An 18,138-nucleotide genomic window follows, 5' to 3' on the forward strand; every position below is an offset into this window, starting at 1 on the left:
GGGTATGTACGTACAGTCACTGTGGGGACGACGTCCCCGATGCACTTATTGATAAAGCCAGTGACTGATGTGGTGTACTCCTCAATGCCATCTGAAGAATCCCGGAACATATTCCCGTTTGTGCTAGCAAAACAGTCCTGTAGTTTAGCATATGCTTCATCTGACCACTTTTTTTATAGAGCGAGTCACTGGTGCTTCCTGCTTAAATTTTTGCTTGTAAGCAGGAATCAGGAGGATAGAATTATGGTCAGATTTGCCAACTGGAGGGCGAGGGAGAGCTTTGTACGCGTCTCTGTGTGTGGAGTAAAGGTGGTTAAGAATATTTTACCCTCTGGTTGCACATTTAACATGCTGATAGAATTTAGGTAAAACTGATTTAAGTTTCCCTGCATTAAAGTCCCCGGCCACTAGGGCCGACGCCTCTGGATGAGTGTTTTCCTGTTTGCTTATTGCGGTATACAGCTCACTGAGTGCGGTTTTAGTGCCAGCATCGGTCTGTGGTGGTATGTTGACAGCTACAAAAAAATACAGATGAAAACTCTCTAGGTAGATAGTGTGGTCCACAGCTTATCATGAGATATTCTACCTCAGGCAAGCAAACCCTTGAGACTTCCTTAGATATCGTGCACCAGCTGTTGTTTACATATATGCATAGGCCTCCGCCCCGTGTCTTACCAGAGGCTGCTGTTCTATCCTGCTGATAGAGTGTATAACCCACCAGTTGTAGGTTGTTAATGTCGTCGTTCAGCCACGACTTGGTGAAACATGAGATATTTCAGTTTTTAATGTCCCGTTGGTAGTATATACGTTAATTCAGTTGGTCCCATTTATTTTCCAGCGATTGATGGTTAGCTAGCAGGATGGAAGGCAAAGGCAGATTAGCCACTCATTGCCTGATCCTCACAAGGCACCCTGATATTTTTCCGCAAAATATAATTTTCCTTCTCCAGCGAATGACAGGGATCTGGTCCTGGTCGGGTGTCTGTAGTAGTATATCCCCCCCGTCCGACTCATTGAAGAAAAACTCTTCGTCAAATCTGAGGTGAGTAATGTCAGTTCTGATGTCCAGAAGGTCTCTTTTCGGTCATAAGAGATGGTAGCAGCAACATTATGTACAAAACAAGTTACGAACAACGCGAAAAAACAAACAAAATAGCACGGTTGGTTAAGAGACGATAAGGCGGCAGCCATCCCCTTCGGCGCCATTCAGTGTGCAATCATGAGCACAGCTGGGGTTTTTGCAGATGCATGAGGTTACGACTGTTCAGAATGATGATATGATAAGAGAGTTGTGCCGTGGCGGAGGGTTGTGCCGTGGCGGAGATCTTTGTGGGCTATACTCGGCCTTGTCTCAGGATGGTAGGTTGGTGGTTGAAGATATCCCTCTAGTGGTGTGGGGGCTATGCTTTGGAAAAGTGGGTGGGGTTATATCCTTCCTGTTTGGCCCTGTCTGGGGGTATCCTCGGATGGGGCCACAGTGTCTCCTGACCCCTCCTGTCTCAGCCTCCAGTATTTATGCTGCAGTAGTTTATGTGTCGGGGGGCTAGGGTCAGTTTGTTATATCTGGAGTACTTCTCCTGTCCTATTCGGTGTCCTGTGTGAATTTAAGTGTGCTCTCTCTAATTCTCTCTTTCTTTCTCTCTCTCGGAGGACCTGAGCCCTAGGACCATGCCTCAGGACTACCTGTCCCCAGTCCACCTGGCCGTGCTGCTGCTCCAGTTTCAACTGTTCTGCCTTATTATTATTGGACCATGCTGGTCATTTATGAACATTTGAACATCTTGGCCATGTTCTGTTATAATCTCCACCCGGCACAACCAGAAGAGGACCGGCCTGGTCCTCTCTAGGTTTCTTCCTAGGTTTTGGCCTTTCTAGGGAGTTTTTCCTAGCCACCGTGCTTCTACACCTGCATTGCTTGCTGTTTGGGGTTTTAGGCTGGGTTTCTGTACAGCACTTTGAGATATCAGCTGATGTACGAAGGGCTATATAAATACATTTGATTTGATTTGATTAATAAGATTACTATTTATCGATGAACTAGATATACCTTAGAGTTTAATTCAGGAGATGGTAACTCTTTAAACAACCTCTTCCGTTATTTAATCGGGTAACAATTAAACATAGTTAGTGGATTAAATAAATAACAGTCATCAGATTAATGAAAGTAAAGTCAGAACACTAGTGAGGTTGTTGCCATTATATGTTGCCTGAACCAGTATTGTTATGTTACTGTGTTGTTATTGTAATGGTGATTTTGCTTCTGTTTGTAAATAATTTTGTAAACAATGGGCTGTAAAATCAGAACATCAAATTTTATTTGTCACATACAGATGATTAGCAGATGTTAATGCGAGCGTAGCGAAATGCTTGTGCTGCTAGTTCCGACAGTGCAGTAATATCTAACAAGTAATCTAACAAATTCACAACAACTACCTTATACACACAAATGTAAAGGGATGGAATAAGAATATGTACATATAAATATATGGATGAGTGATGGCTGTGCGGCATAGGCAAGATGCAATAAATGGTATGAAATACAGTATATACTGTACATATGAGATGAGTAATGTAGGATATGTAAACATTATTAAAGTGGCATTATTTAAAGTGACTAGTGATACCTTTATTAAATCCATTATTTAAAGTGGACAGTGATATGGGTCTGTATGTTGGCAGCAGCCTCTCTATGTTAGTGATGGCTGTTTAGCAGTCTGATGGCCTTAAGATAGAAGCTGTTATGGAGTCTCTCGGTCCCAGCTTTGATGCACCTGTACTGACCTCAACTTCTGGATGATAGCGGGGTGAACAGGAGGTGGCTCGGGTGGTTGTTGTCCTTGATGATATTTTTGGCCTTCCTGTGACATCGGGTGCTGTAGGTGTGCCGGAGGGCAGGTAGTTTGCCCCCCGGTGATAAGTTGTGCAGACCACGCACTACCCTCGGGAGAGGCTTGTGGTGCAGTTGCCGTCCCAGGCGGTGATACAGCCCGACAGGATGCTCTCGATTGTGCATCTGTAAAAGTGTGTGAGGGATTTAGGTGACAAGACAAATTTCTTCAGCCTTCTTCACCACGCTGTCTGTGTGGGTGGACCATTTCAGTTTGTCTGTGATGTGTACGCCGAGGAACTTGAAACTTTCCACCTTCTCCACTACTGCCCCGCCGATGTGGATAGGGGGGGTGCTCTCTCTGCTGTTTCCTGAAGTCCACAATCATCCCCTTTGTTTTGATGACATTGAGTGAGAGGTTGTTTTCCTGACACCATACTTCGAGTGCCCTCACCTCCTCCCTGTAGGCTGTCTCGTCATTGTTGGTAATCAAGCCCAGTACTGTTGTGTCGTCTACAAACTTGATGATTGAGTTGGAGGCATGCATGGCCACGCAATCATGGGTGAACAAGGAGTACAGGAAAGGGGGCTGAGCACGCATCCTTGTGGGGCCCCAGTGTTGAGGATCAGCGAAGTGGAGATGTTGTTTCCTACCTTCACCACCTGGGGGCGGCCCATCAGAAAGTTACTGTTACCCAATTACACAGGTCAGCGTTGAGACCCAGGGCCTTAAGCTTAATGATGAGCTTGGGGGGGGGGTACTATGGTGTTGAATGCTGAGCTCTAGTCAATGAACAGCATTCTTACATAGGTATTCCTCTTGTCCAGATGGGGTAGGGCAGTGTGCAGTGTGATGGAGATTGCATCGTCTGTGGACCTGTTGGGGCAGTATGCAAACTGAAGTGGGTGTAGGGTGGCAGGTAAGGTGGAGGTGAAATTATCCTTAACAAGTCTCTCAAAGCACTTCATCCTCAATTTTTTTGCGGGAGGGAGGGAATCTGATTTAATTGGTCCTCAATTTACAGCTCAGACACTTCATTCAAGATAATGTTGTTAGCCTGGTTTACAGGTGAATTATCTGATATGATCCATAAACAAATACACAATGGGCCAAAGCCAGAAAGGGTAATTCCCAGGCTGAATGGCAGTTATTCAGGGTACTGAGAAATAAGTCCACCTTGTTAACATGGAAATGCAAATCTAGCTTCGAAATGATGGAAAACCACTAAATCCATTTCACCGAGATTGAGCTTTCAGAAGTTGTAAAAGGCACTCGCATCTATTGATATTAAGAAAGCAGCTGGCCAGGATGAATTAAGCCCTTATTTTCTAAAAATTGGTACAGAGATCATTGCTGCCCCTCTCACTTTCATATTAAATATTTAATTGGTGAGTAATACCATTCCAAAAGTCTGGAAAGCAGCCTGTCACGCCTTTACATAAGGCATAAGAGCACCTCCTCTCAGCTGCCCACTGCACTGAGGACAGGAAGCACTGTCACCACCGATAAATCTATGATTATCGATCATTTCAATAAGCATTTTTCCATGGCTGGCCATGCATTCCATCTGGCTGCCAACATCTCAGCACCCCCTGCAGCACCCAACTGCTAAATCTGGATCCCTACAAATCAGCGGGCTAGACAATCTGGAACCTCTCTTTCTAAAATTTTCAGCCAAAATTGTTGCAACTCCTATTACTAGCCTATTCAACCTCTCTTTCGTATCATCTGAGATTGCCAAAGATTGGAAAGCTGCTGCGGTCATCCCTCTCTTCAAAGGGGGAGACACTCTAGACCCAAACTGTTATAGACCAATATCCATCCTGCCCTGCCTTTCTAAAATCTTTGAAAGCCAAGTTAATAAACAGATCACCGACCATATCGAATCCCACCGTACCTTCTCCACTATGCAATCTGGTTTCCGAGCTGGACATGGGTGCACCTCAGCCACGCTCAAGGTTCTAAATGATATCATAACCGCCATCGATAAAATACAGTACTGTGCAGCCGTCTTCACTGACCTGGCCAAGGCTTTCGACACTGTCAATCACCGCATTCTTATCGGCAGACTTGATAGCCTTGGCTTATCAAATGACTGCCTCGCCTGGTTCACCAACTACTTCTCCGATAGAGTTCAGTGTGTCAAATCGGAGGGCCTGTTGTCCGGACCTCTGGCAGTCTCCACAGGGTTCAATTCTCAGGCCGACTCTTTTCTGTGTATATATCAATGACAGCCCTTCCTTGGAGACTGTGCTAAAAACCCTCCAAACGAGATTCAACACCATACAACACTCCTTCCATGGCCTCCAACTGCTCTTAAATGCTAGTAAAACTAAGTGCATGCTCTTCAACCAATTGCTGCCCGCACCCACCCGCCTGACTAGCATCACTACTCTGGACGGTTCTGACCTAGAATATGTGGACAACTACAAATACCTAGGTGTCTGGTTAGACTGTAAACTCTCCTTCCAGACTCACATTAAGCATCTCCAATCCAAAATTAAATCTAGAATCGGCTTCCTATTTTGCAACAAAGCCTCCTTCACTCATGCCGCCAAACATACCCTCGTAAAACTGACTATCATACTGATACTTGACTTCGGCGATGTAATTTACAAAATAGCCCCCAACACTCTACTTAGCAAACTGGATGTAGTCTATCACAGTGCCATCCTTTTTATCACCAAAGCCACATATACTACCCACCACCACGACCTGTATGCTCTCATTGGCTGGCCCTCACTTCATAGTCATCGCCAAACCCACTGGCTCCAGGTCATCTGTAAGTCATTGCTAGGTAAAGCCCCGCCTTATCTCAGCTCACTGGTCACCATAGCAACACTCACCCGAAGCACACGCTCCAGCAGGTATATTGCACTTGTCATCCCCAAAGCCAACACTTCCTCTGGCCGCCTTTCCTTACAGTTCTCTGCTGCCAATGACTGGAACGAATTGCAAAAATCTCTGAAGCCCGAGTCTTATATCTCTCTCACTAACTTTAAGCATCAGCTATCTGAGCAGCTCATGTGGAAACCACATATCCTGAGGCTGCATTCATTGCAGCTGGGGATTTTAACAAGGCTAATCTGAAAACAAGACTATATCGATTGTGCTACCAGGGCTGGTAAAACCCTGGATCATTGTTATGCTAACTTCCGCGACACATATAAGGCCCTCCCCCACCCTCCTTTCGGAAAAGCTGACCACGACTCCATTTTGTTGCTTCCAGCCAGACAGAAACTAAAACAGGAAGCACCCGCTCTCAGGTCTGTTCAACGCTGGTCCGACCAATCTGATTCCATGCTTCAAGATTGACGCAATGCGGAACATATCCCAATCCACGTAATCGAAGCAAACAACAACATTGACGAATACGCTGATTCGCTGAGCGAGTTCATTCGCAAGTGCATTGGCGATGTCGTACCCACAGCAACTATTAAAACATTCCCCAACCAAAAACTGTGGATTGATGGCAGCATTCGCATGAAACTGAAAGCGCGAACTCCTGCTTTTAACCAGGGCAAGGTGACCGGAAACATGACAGAATACAAACAGTGTAGCTATTCCTCTCCGCAAGGCAATCAAACAAGCTCAGCGTCAGTAAAGAGACAAAGTAGAGTCGCAATTCAACGGCTCAGACACAAGAGGTATGTGGCAGGGTCGACTGTCAATCACGGATTACAAAAAGAAAACCAGCCCTGTCGCGGACCAGGATGTCTTGCTCCCAGACAGACTAAACAACTTCTTTGCTCGCTTTGAGGACAATACATTGACATTACCCGCTACCAAAACCTGCGGACTCTCCTTCACTGCAGCCGACGTGAGTAAAACATTTAAACGTGTTAACCCTCGCAAGGCTGCAGGCCCAGACGGCATCTCAAGCCGCGTCCTCAGAGCATGCGCAGACCAGCTTGCTGGTGTGTTTACGTACATATTCAATCAATCCTTATCCCAGTCTGCTGTTCCCACATGCTTCAAGAGGACCACTATTGTTCCTGTTCCCACGAAAGCTAAGGTAACTGAGCTAAACAACTACTGCCCCGTAGCACTCACTTCCATCATCATGAAGTGCATATCACCTCCACCCTACCTGACACCCTAGACCCACTCCAATTTGCTTACCGCCCCAATAGGTCCACAGACGACGCAATCGCAACCACACTGCCCTAACCCATCTGGACAAGAGGAATACCTATGTGAGAATGCTGTTCATCGACTACAGTTCAGCATTTAACACCATAGTGCCCTCCAAACTCGTAATCAAACTCGAGACCCTGGGTCTCGACCCCACCCTGTGCAACTGGGTACTGGACTTCCTGACGGGCCGCCCCCAGGTGGTGAGGGTAGGTAACAACATCTCCACCCCGCTGATCCTCAACACTGGGGCCCCACAAGGGTGCGTTCTGAGCCCTCTCCTGTACTCCCTGTTCACCCACGACTGCGTGGCCATGCACGCATCCAACTCAATCATCAAGTTTGCAGATGACACTACAGTGGTAGGCTTGATTACCAACAACGACGAGACGGCCTACAGGGAGGAGGTGAGGGCCCTCGGGGTGTGGTGTCCGGAAAATAACCTCACACTCAATGTCAACAAAACAAAGGAGATGATCGTGGACTTCAGGAAACAGCAGAGGGAGCACCCACCTATCCACATCGACAGGACAGTAGTGGAGAGGGGAGAAGTTTTAAGTTCCTCGGCGTACACATCGCAGACAAACTGAATTGGTCCACCCACACAGACAGCGTGGTGAAGAAGGCGCAGCAGCGCCTCTTCAACCTCAGGGGAATTAAGACATTTGGCTTGTCACAAAAAGCACTCACAAACTTTTACAGATGGACAATCGAGAGCATCCTGTCGGGCTGTATCACCACCTGGTACAGTAACTGCTCCGACCACAACCGTTAAGGCTCTCCAGAGGGTAGTGAGGTCTGCACAGGGCTTCACCGGGGGCAAACTACCTGCCCTCCAGGACACCTACACCACCCGATGTCACAGGAAGGCCATAAAGATCATCAAGGACAACAACCACCCGAGCCACTGCCTGTTCACCCCGCTAACATCCAGAAGGCGAGGTCAGTGCAGGTGCATCAAAGCAGGGACCGAGAGACTGAAAAACAGCTTCTATCTCAAGGCAATCAGACTGTTAAACAGCCACCACTAACATTGAGTGGCCGCTGCCATACAGGTAAAAAAAATGTATCACTAGCCACTTTAAACAATGCCACTTAATATAATGTTTGCATACCCTACATTACTCATCTCATATGTACAGTGGGGAGAACAAGTATTTGATACACTGCCGATTTTGCAGGTTTTCCTACTTACAAAGCATGTAGAGGTCTGTAATTTTTATCATAGGTACACTTGAGAGACGGAATCTAAAACAAAAATCCAGAAAATCACATTGTATGATTTTTAAGTAATTCATTTCCATTTTATTGCATGAAATAATTATTTGAAACATCAGAAATGCAGAACCTAATATTTGGTACAACAACCTTTGTTTGCAATTACAGAGATCATATGTTTCCTGTAGGTCTTGACCAGGTTTGCACACACTGCAGCAGGGATTTTGGTCCACTCCTCCATACAGACCTTCACCAGATCCTTCAGGTTTTGGGGCTGTCGCTGGGCTATACGGACTTTCAGCTCCCTCCAAATATTTTCTATTGGGTTCAGGTCTGGAGACTGGCTAGGCCACTCCAGGACCTTGAGATGTTTCTTATGGAGCCACTCCTTAGTTGCCCTGGCTGTGTGTTTCGGGTCGTTGTCATGCTGGAAGACCCAGCCACGACCCATCTTCAATGCTCTTACTGAGGGATGGAGGTTGTTGGCCAAGATCTCGCGATACATGTCCCTATCCATCCTCCCCTCAATATGGTGCAATCGTCCTGTCCCCTTTGCAGAAAAGCATCCCCAAAGAATGATGTTTCCACCTCCATGCTTCACGGTTGGGATGGTGCGCTTGGGGTTGTACTCATCCTCCTTCTGCCTCCAAACATGGCGAGTGGAGTTTAGACCAAAAAGCTCTATTTGTGTCTCATCAGACCACATGACCTTCTCCCATTCCTCCTCTGGATCATCCAGATGGACATTGGCAAACTTCAGATGGGCCTGGACATGCGCTGGTTTGAGCAGGGGGACCTTGCGTGCGCTGCAGGATTTTAATCCATGATGGTGTAGTGTGTTACTAATGGTTTTCTTTGAGACTATGGTCTCAGCTCTCTTCAGGTCATTGACCATGTCCTGCTGTGTAGTTCTGGGCTGATCCCTCACCTTCCTCATGATCATTGATGCCCCACGAGGTGAGATCTTGCATGGAGCCCCAGACCGAGGGTGATTGACCGTCATCTTGAACTTCTTCCATTTTCTAATAATTGTGCCAACAGTTGTTGCCTTCTCACCAAGCTGCTTGCCTATTGTCCTGTAGCCCATCCCAGCCTTGTGCAGGTCTACAATTTTAGCCCTGATGTCCTTACACAGCTCTCTGGTCTTGGCCATTGTGGAGAGGTTGGAGTCTGTTTGATTGAGTGTGTGGACAGGTGTCTTTTATACAGGTAACGAGTTCAAATAATACAGGTAATGAGTGGAGAACAGGAGTGCTTCTTAAAGAAAAACGAACAGGTCTGTGAGAGCCGGAATTCTTACCGGTTGGTAGGTGATCAAATACTTATGTCATGCAATAAAATGCAAATGAATTACTTAAAAATCATACAATGTGATTTTCTGTATTTTTGTTTTAGATTCCATCTCTCACAGTTGAAGTGTACCTATGATAAAAATGACAGACCTCTACACGCTCTGTAAGTAGGAGAACCTGCAAAATCAGCAGTGTATCAAATACTTGTTCTCCCCACTGTATATACTGTACTCAATACCACCTACTGCATCTTCCCTATGCCGTTCTGTACCATCACTCATTCATATATCTTTATGTACATATTCTTCATCGCTTTACACTTGTGTGTATAAGGTAGCGGTTGTGAAATTGTTAGGTTAGATTACTCGTTGGTTATTACTGCATTGTCGGAACTAGAAGCACAAGCATTTCGCTAAGCTTGCATTTACATCTGCTAACCATGTGTAAGTGACAAATAAAATTTGATTTGAAAATGTTTGAATTGATCACTGTACCTGTACACAGCCAAACTGTAAATAGCACACCCGACAACCTCAACCCCATATTATTACTTACCCTCTTGCACCCCAGTATCTCTACTTGCACATTATCATCTGTACATCTATTACTCCAGTATTTATGCTAAATCGTAATTATTTTCACCTCTAGGGCCTATTTATTGCCTACCTCCCTACTCTTCTACATTTGCACATACTGTACACAGATTTTTCTATTGTGTTATTGACTGTCTTTGTTTATGTGTAACTCTGTGTTGTTTGTGTCACACTGCTTTGCTTTATCTTGGCCAGGTCGCAGTTGTAAATGAGAACTTGTTCTCAACTGGCCTACCTGGTTAAATAAAGGTGAAATAAAATAAATAAATCCCACATCTAAACTGTCTGCACTGGCAAAAGATATGTAAAACCTGGTGAACTCACTTTCTTCATAATAACTCAGTTCTCAATTCCAGTCAGGTTTTAGAGCCAAGCATTGTACAATTACTGCAGTAAGTAACATTGTAGGTGATATTCTAGATACCCATGACAAGAAAAAAATCACTGTTTTTCACATTTTATTGACTTATCAAAGGCCTTCGACACTTGACTATGCCTTGCTGTTGTATAGACTAAAAAAGGTTGGTTTAAAAGTGCTGATGCAATGGATTGGTTCCAAAACTACCTTTCTGACAAAACAGTGTATAGCACAAAGGGTATGGAATTGGAGTTTCAAAGGCTTACAAAAGGAGTTCCCCAGGCCTCATTTTTAGGTCCGATCCTTTTTACACTGTATATAAATGATATAGGGAAGACGGTTGACTCTGCAAATTTCCATGCGGATTACAAAATAATTTATTCTAGCGCATCTAATATTGAGGCTTTTCAGGACTTAGTTGGCTTTGATGTTATTCAAAGGTAGCTTTTCAAATTGAAACTTATGATTCTCTTCCCTGAAAGTAAACAGACGGAGTCACTTGCAGATTTTAACTAAGGCCAGCAAATTGATACAGTCACCTCCTATAAGTATCTTGGGAAGTGGTTAGATAAAAAGCTGAATTTTAAACAGCACATAACTTGATCGAGAAACTGAAATTGGGTTTCTATTTTAGGAACAAATCTTGCGTTTCAATGTTAGTCAAGGATCTTGTTCAAAGCACTTTATCAGTGCCGGATTATGGTGATAGTCTATATGCAGGCCTCAGCAAGTACCTTAAACTCTGGACACAGCGTATATTATGGTGTTTTAAGATTTATTACAAATGCTAGATCACTCACCCATCACTGTGATCTGTATGCTATGGTTCAATGGACCTCTCTCTTAACCACTGGTACACTTGTTTACAAACAAACATTGATAGGACAACTCCCTTTGTATCTATGTTCCTTACTGACCAGATCAGTCACTCAAAGTCGTTGCTCACAGTTGCTGCTGTCCTTGTCTGTTCCTAAGGCTAGAACTGAGATGTGGATTTTTTTTCTCCCATTATGCCCCTTCAACCTGGAACATGCTTCAAAAGATAAAGTTAAGGGACTTGTGTCCTTGCCTGTCTTTAAGACTGATCGACAACACTGTTTGCAATAGCTTCAGTTGTTTCTGATCTTTAAATTGTATCCCCAACCTGTGACACAGTCTTGTTTGTATTTAGAATTTCTCATGTACACGCTGCCATTTCCTTATTTTGCCTTCTTGCCAGGTCACCCTCACAAAAGAAGTTTAACCTCAATGGGTCTTACCTGGTTAAATAAAAAAAATACAATAGGAATTGTCTGAAACAAACAAATAATTGCTTGCTTATGGACAGGTTTTTATTGGCCGCTTATTGGGGAGGTCAATATTAGCAAAAGTTAGTTGTGCCTGTAAAAAATATTTCAATAACGCAACTGTTTCACCAGTTCTGGTTGTATTGTGTGTTCAACTAAACAGAAAGGATTTGATGGATATGACATGTTTTTGCTCTCTGGCAGTGCAGGGATAAAAGAAAACCACTACTTAAAATCACATTGCCATTATTTACATGATTCCAATATATGTGTACATTACAATTATACAAAATGAAAATCTGTAAAGAACACCCCTACCCATCCAAATAAACATTTTACAGGGAGGAAAAGCAAGGAAGTACAATAAACTGCAAATTCTCCTCCAAGAGCCATCATAGATTTCAATCCCCAGGGAAAACAAACATGCATAATACCACTAAGCCAGAGAAAGTGTACAATATGCACACTTAAAAAAAGGGTACAAAATTTAAAAGCAATTCTTTTGCTATGCTGATGGAGAACATAACTTTAAAATGTCAATTCCTTCTCTTTGGGTGCTGCATTATAAATAACTTGTCTTATCGGTTGCAGGTCCAAGAACTTCCTATCTTCACAAGAAGAAACGTTATGCTTTTCTTTCAAGATCGTGCCAAGGTGGCAGGGTTGGTGTTAAGCATCATTAGAGTTTGTAGTTTTCTTCTCTGTACATTAGGCGAAGATATGGGGGGGGGGGCGTACCCTCACAGTGGTTGGTTGGTTCACTGATTGTTTTTAGCTTTAGCATGTGTGAGGATGTGAGACTTGAGGTTGGTAGATTGGGCAAACTTCTTGTTGCAGCCGTCGAACGGACAGACGTAGGGTCGGTCTCCAGTGTGAATCCGCACGTGCGTGCGTAAGTTAAAGTCCAAAGAGAACCGCTTACCGCAGCCCTCAAACGTGCACTTAAAGAGAAGGAGAGAGCAGATTTTATTATGAGGCTACAATGCTGGTTGACAATCTGGGCACCTATGGGTGTATGGCTATACATGCCATGTTTAAGTTAAGTTGAAAGTGTTGCAAATCAAACAAAATGTATACACAGGGATGCAAACTGGTGATGGCACAAAAAAGTGACAAAAATGCACACGGAAACAAGAAGAACAGTGTAAACTGCTAGAATGGGGTTTTCGGAACACCAACATTTTACTAACAATGTGATACCAGGACAGGCATCACGATACCGAGTAGTATTGCAGTAGAAAGCGGAGAAGGTAGCTCCGGTAATATGGGGCATAACTTTTGAGTGGTTTGGGCTAGAAACTGACGATTTTCAGTGATGTAAAGGCACAAGCATGACTGTCACTGTGCTCCATTTTTCCTCTATGGCAGTGTGACAGCAAAGCAGCTTGATAAACATTACTAACTTTGTGTGTAATAATTTGTGCTTTCAAAACATACATGCAGCTGTAGTCACAGTATTATTTCAAACACAGGTTGCTTCAGTGGAGTTGCATTCCAAATGTCCCAGTTGCGTGGGGTGCGTGATCACACAGGGTGAGACTCAATTGCATACCCCTCGCATCCTCTGGCTGAGTTTTGAGGAGGCGAGGGGAGAGAGGACACGAGGAGTATGCAATTGAGATTCTCCCAGGGAGATCTGTTCATGCCCCTCTTATAGCGCCACCGCCCGATTTTTACGGCTCTACACTACTCATGTGGATTACCTATTGAGATCAAAATGGCATCCCTGTGAAACTGTAATTGTTAGACAAGTAGATCTCTCAATTAGAAGCCATTTTGAAGGGGCTGGGGGAAACATACCTGGAAAGGCTTCTCTCCGGTATGAACAAGTTGATGCCTCTTCAGTTTAGAGCTTTCAACAAAGGCCTTTCCACATTCGGCGCAGACGTGAACACGCGGTCCATGGGTGTGCAAATGCTTCCTCATCGCCGAGTTATCCCTGAACATTTTAGTGCACCCCTGCAGAGGCAAAGGTAGCAATTAATCATTGTGTAATTTCAGAAATGACAAGATCAAAAGGTCCACATCAGAGCACTTAAACCTTTCTCCCGGTTTCTGTTTTCCCAAAAGCACACTATTGTAAAAAGATGTCCTCAACAAATGTTTAAACCACATTAGGAGACTACTCTTGAGGTCTGAGAAAAATGTAAGAATTGTATTTATGGGTGTTACCCTTTAACGCAAGTGAAAGGAAGAGTCTGTTTGGTTAACTTCTTGGTGACAGGGGGCAGTATTTTCACATCTGGATGAAAAGCATGCCCAAATTGAACTGCCTGCTACTTATCCCCAGAAGGTACTAATATTATTAGTATTTGGACAGAATTTGGGTAGAAATCCTATTTGGATAGGATTTTGATAGAAAACACTCTGAAGTTTCTAAAACTGTTTGAATCATGTCTGCAAGTATAACAGAACTTATTTAGCAGGCGAAACTCAGAGGACAAACCATTCAGTTTTTTTTAGGTCACTCTTTTCAATGGGTTTTCATTGGGAATCCAGAGTTCTAAGGGACCTTCTTGTAGTTCCTACCGTTTCCACTGGATGTCACCAGTCTTTAGAAATTGGTTGAGGTTTTTCCTCTGTGTAATGAATTAGCCCTGTTCAAAACGAGGGTCACTTGTAGTGTACTGTTAGATAGAGGCGCGTGACCAGAAAGCTAGCTACAGTTTGTTTTCCTCCTGTATTGAACACAGATCATCCAGTCTTCAATTTCATTGATTATTCACGTTAAAAAATACCTAAAGTTGTATGACAAAAGTAGTTTGAAATGTTTTGGCAAAGTTTACAGGTAACTTTTGAGATATTTTGTAGTCATGGTGCGCAAGTTGGAACCGGTGTTTTTCTGGATCAAACACGCCAAATAAATGGACATTTTGGATATATATATATATATATATATATATTAATTCTGTCATATATATATATATATATATATATATATATATATAGACAGAATTAATCAAACAAAAGGACCATTTGTGATGTTTCTGGGACATATTGGAGTGCCAACAAAAGAAGCCCGTCAAAGGTAAGGCATGAATTATATTTTTATTTCTGCGTTGTGTAGCGCCTGCAAGGTTAAAAATATGCTTCTCTCTCTTTGTTTACTATGGTGCTATCCTCAGATAATAGCATCTTTTGCTTTTGCTGAAAAGCCTTTTTGAAATCTGACATGTTGGCTGGATTCACAACAAGTGTAGCTTTAATTTGGTATCTTACATGTGTAATTTCATGAAGGTTTCATTTTTATAGTAATTTATTTGAATTTGTCACTCTGTATTTTCACTGGCTTTTGGCCAGGTGGGACGCTAGCGTCCCCACCTATCCCAGAGAGGTTAAGCAGTGTTGCTGTAGCACTCATATGATTGCAGTTTGCTAAACAAATGGCCACTGGACAGATACCAATAATCATATCATTCTGACAGGTAGCCATGGGCTACTTTTTGGAACGCCTTTCCATCTCTACCAGAAGAAAGTTATCATTGGCATCATCGCTAATGGCTACACAACATGTAAACACAAACTGACAAATCGGTGAGCGTCTGCTCCGTGTCAAAAGCCACTCTTCCTTTATTATACCTACCAAGTTAGAAGTTCAAAACTTGAGCTAGAAAGTCTAGGCTCTATCAATGATAGAAATAATGATATGCTTATATACATGTTTTGATGTAAATCTGGATGGGGGGGCTATATCTTATCAGTGTAATCAAGCTGTAGACAATAGAACATCATGCATTCGAATGTTTGAACTTGTAGCGCGGTGGCATAAACGTACATGGCTGCAAGGGATTTTGTCAGACATAAAGTAGGGTGTGGTTTTGTTGCATCCAATGGCAGTGTCTGCGATAAGGTAACGCAAAGGTACCACTTGTGGATTTGACAACGCCAACGATGGAATCTAGTCCTTAAGACTAGTAGAGCACGCTTACTTTGTGGGGGCAGGCTATCGTCCTGGGAGAGTCGTCCTCCTTTATTTTTCGTGGTTTCATCCTGTAAAAGACATGATAGGTCAAAGAACTTGTATTCACTACACTTGAGGAGAGTTCAAGAGGGGAACGTTGTAACAGTACATAAGCCTACATATGGTTTAATTTATTATATCACGCAACAGGGGCAGCAGGTAGCCTAGTGGTTAGAGCATTGGACTAGTTAACTGTAAGGTTGCAAGATCGAATTCCCGAACTGAAAAGGTAAAAATCTGTCGTACTGCCCCTGAACAAGGCAGTTAACCCACTGTTCCTAGGCGTCATTGAAAATAAGAATTTGTTCTTTAACTGACTTGCCTAGTTAAATAAAAACAGGTAATGTTTTGCAATAGAAAACAAAAACAGGGGTTTCTAAATGGACAAGTCCCCCCCAGTTTCCCTCCGTTAGGTGCCTAATGAACATGTGCTTGTGTCACCAGCTCACCTGGCGAACTCTGCCAGCTGTTTGGGGTCTGACAGGTCAATCCCTGGGATGCCTCCAGGCGGGAGCTTCTTCCCTGTCATGTACTCTGAGTAATCGGGAGGGGAACTCTCCCCGATGACATGCTCCTCCACCATAGTGTCATGGTCAATTTCCTTCTTGTCATCTGAGTCCGAGCAAAAGAGCAGAGTTAAAACAGGGATATTATTTGCATTTGATGTCTGACCCAAATGGCCAATTAAAATGCCAATCACCATTCCCAGCACCTGGAAAATGTATAGCCTTAAAACTGGGAAGCATAGTTGTGTAAATGGTATACAATCTCATATTTTACAGTTGAAAGCAGTATTTGGTCTGCACAGTTGAACAGCAAGTGCACATTTTAGTTCCATTTAAATGGCCCTAGTTTTTAAATGGTACGACTTAGTGAATAGCCATAGCTGTACTTGCAACAATGCAGACAGACTAACATCGGGATTTGGAAAAACTAATCAACGTAGCTAGCTAACTGGCTGCCGTTTCAAGTTTGTGAACACACATTAGTTTGTTACTAGAATTAAAGTTAGCCAGCCATAGCGAACTGTCTGACGAAAGTCAAATAATCGAACGACATCTTCTCACTCGGTCTCATAAAGCCAACAAGGCAGACTTTGCACAAATTCTTTTTTGTTGTTGTTTTGTTTTAAAGACCCATATAAATAATTGAGATTCCATTCTTGTCGACTCTTCGCCGCGGTCAGAACCGTGGCTAGCTGTAGCATATACAGTCTGACATCTACCCTCCCCCGCTTTTCACGAGTTTCGAACAGAGGCCCCTGTGCTGAACTGCGCCACAGCGGCCTACTCCTGGAGCCAGCAACAGCCCGCTCGCTCCCAACCGCCGCCATCTTTCCCCGGCCAAATCAACGCCATTTTTCCGGTCCGCCATACTGTTCCAGGGGAACATGGCGGCGCCCATCAACACATAAAACATGGCTTCCCATAAAAACAAAAACATTTCAAATACACAGCATGCAATTCGGACTTGAAAAACAGTTAAGAATTCTGCTAAAATTAGCCAGAGAACAACGCCCGTACGAGGCCCAGTTTACAGGGCACACAACGCAAGAACACAGCTGGCAAATTTGCAATAACACACTTTCAATAGAACTCTAACGTTAAACTTACCCGATGCCCACATGGTCACCGAAAACTCTCCTTCCAAAGTCTTTATCTGTACTTGTTTCTGTTCCCATTTTCTACCACTGGCCTCCGGTGCACCCAAGTAACTCTTTTTATTTCTCTTCACGCTTCCCCCCTTCTTCATTCGCCCCGAACTCTTCCCGGCGACAGTCACTAGAGTTTGTTCGATATATTCCTCTTCGGCGGCAGGGACTGGGACAGGTATAAGAATTTGGTCCTCGTAATCATCGTCTCCGTGCATGTCCGAATCATCTTCACCAACCACCTCTTCTCGTGTTTGCACCAATATTACCTCCTGATGATGGTGATGCATTGAGTGTGGATCATCTGAGTCAAGGGGCTGTAAAGCGATCATGGGCTGTTCATCGTCGTCCTCTCCAACAACTGTTGTCTCTATGGTCTCCACTTCGATTTCATGGAGTTCCACTATCTCAGCTGGCATCTCTGAGCCGTCCGTTTCGATGTACAGGGTATCGCATGATGCCATGTTGGAAACCCCTGAATTCCTCGCACCTGTTATGTTTTTTTACTGCCTTCAACCTACTCAACTCTGTTCTACTCCCGTCTCCACAAGCATTGTGAAAATAGCGACTTTAAGGTCACGTGATTATACGGCTACTTTTCAAAATAAAAGTCCCCCTGAAATAATTTTACTAAATTAAAATCACAACAAATATAGTTTAGTTACTTAAACATACATTTATTGAAACAACGAACAATATATTTTTTAAATCAATTTAACTACACTGAAAATATATGCAACATGTAAAGTCTTGGCCCCATATTTCATGAGCTGAAATAAAAGATCCCAGAAATTTTACATAGGTTTTTACAAAGGTT

At 43.5% G+C, this 18,138-nt stretch overlaps 1 protein-coding gene across 1 annotated transcript; it reads right to left on the reverse strand.

The window, feature by feature from the left end:
* Positions 1–10,506: 10,506 nt before the first annotated feature.
* On the reverse strand, positions 10,507–17,884 carry yy1a (YY1 transcription factor a). The gene is made up of 5 exons (XM_024429647.2): positions 17,284–17,884; positions 16,120–16,282; positions 15,639–15,699; positions 13,510–13,668; positions 10,507–12,650 (listed from the first exon to the last, which is right to left on the reverse strand). The coding sequence occupies exons 1-5, from the start codon at positions 17,783–17,785 to the stop codon at positions 12,468–12,470; spliced, it is 1,068 nt and encodes a 355-aa protein (XP_024285415.1). The 5' UTR covers positions 17,786–17,884; the 3' UTR covers positions 10,507–12,467.
* Between the last annotated feature and the right edge of the window lie 254 nt (positions 17,885–18,138).

The sequence above is a fragment of the Oncorhynchus tshawytscha genome, linkage group LG24, assembly GCF_018296145.1.
Source record: "Oncorhynchus tshawytscha isolate Ot180627B linkage group LG24, Otsh_v2.0, whole genome shotgun sequence".
Lineage (NCBI taxonomy): Eukaryota > Metazoa > Chordata > Actinopteri > Salmoniformes > Salmonidae > Oncorhynchus > Oncorhynchus tshawytscha.

What these genes read in the sequence shown, in the direction of transcription:
- yy1a (XM_024429647.2), bottom strand. Translation starts at nt 17,785, where the DNA reads ATGGCATCATGCGATACCCTGTACATCGAAACGGACGGCTCAGAGATG. An exon ending in CGATAGCCTGCCCCCACAAA is followed by an intron (nt 13,669 to 15,638) that starts GTAAGCGTGCTC and finishes TTGCCTCTGCAG; the next exon opens with GGGTGCACTAAAATGTTCAG. An exon ending in CCGGAGAGAAGCCTTTCCAG is followed by an intron (nt 12,651 to 13,509) that starts GTATGTTTCCCC and finishes CTTCTCTTTAAG; the next exon opens with TGCACGTTTGAGGGCTGCGG.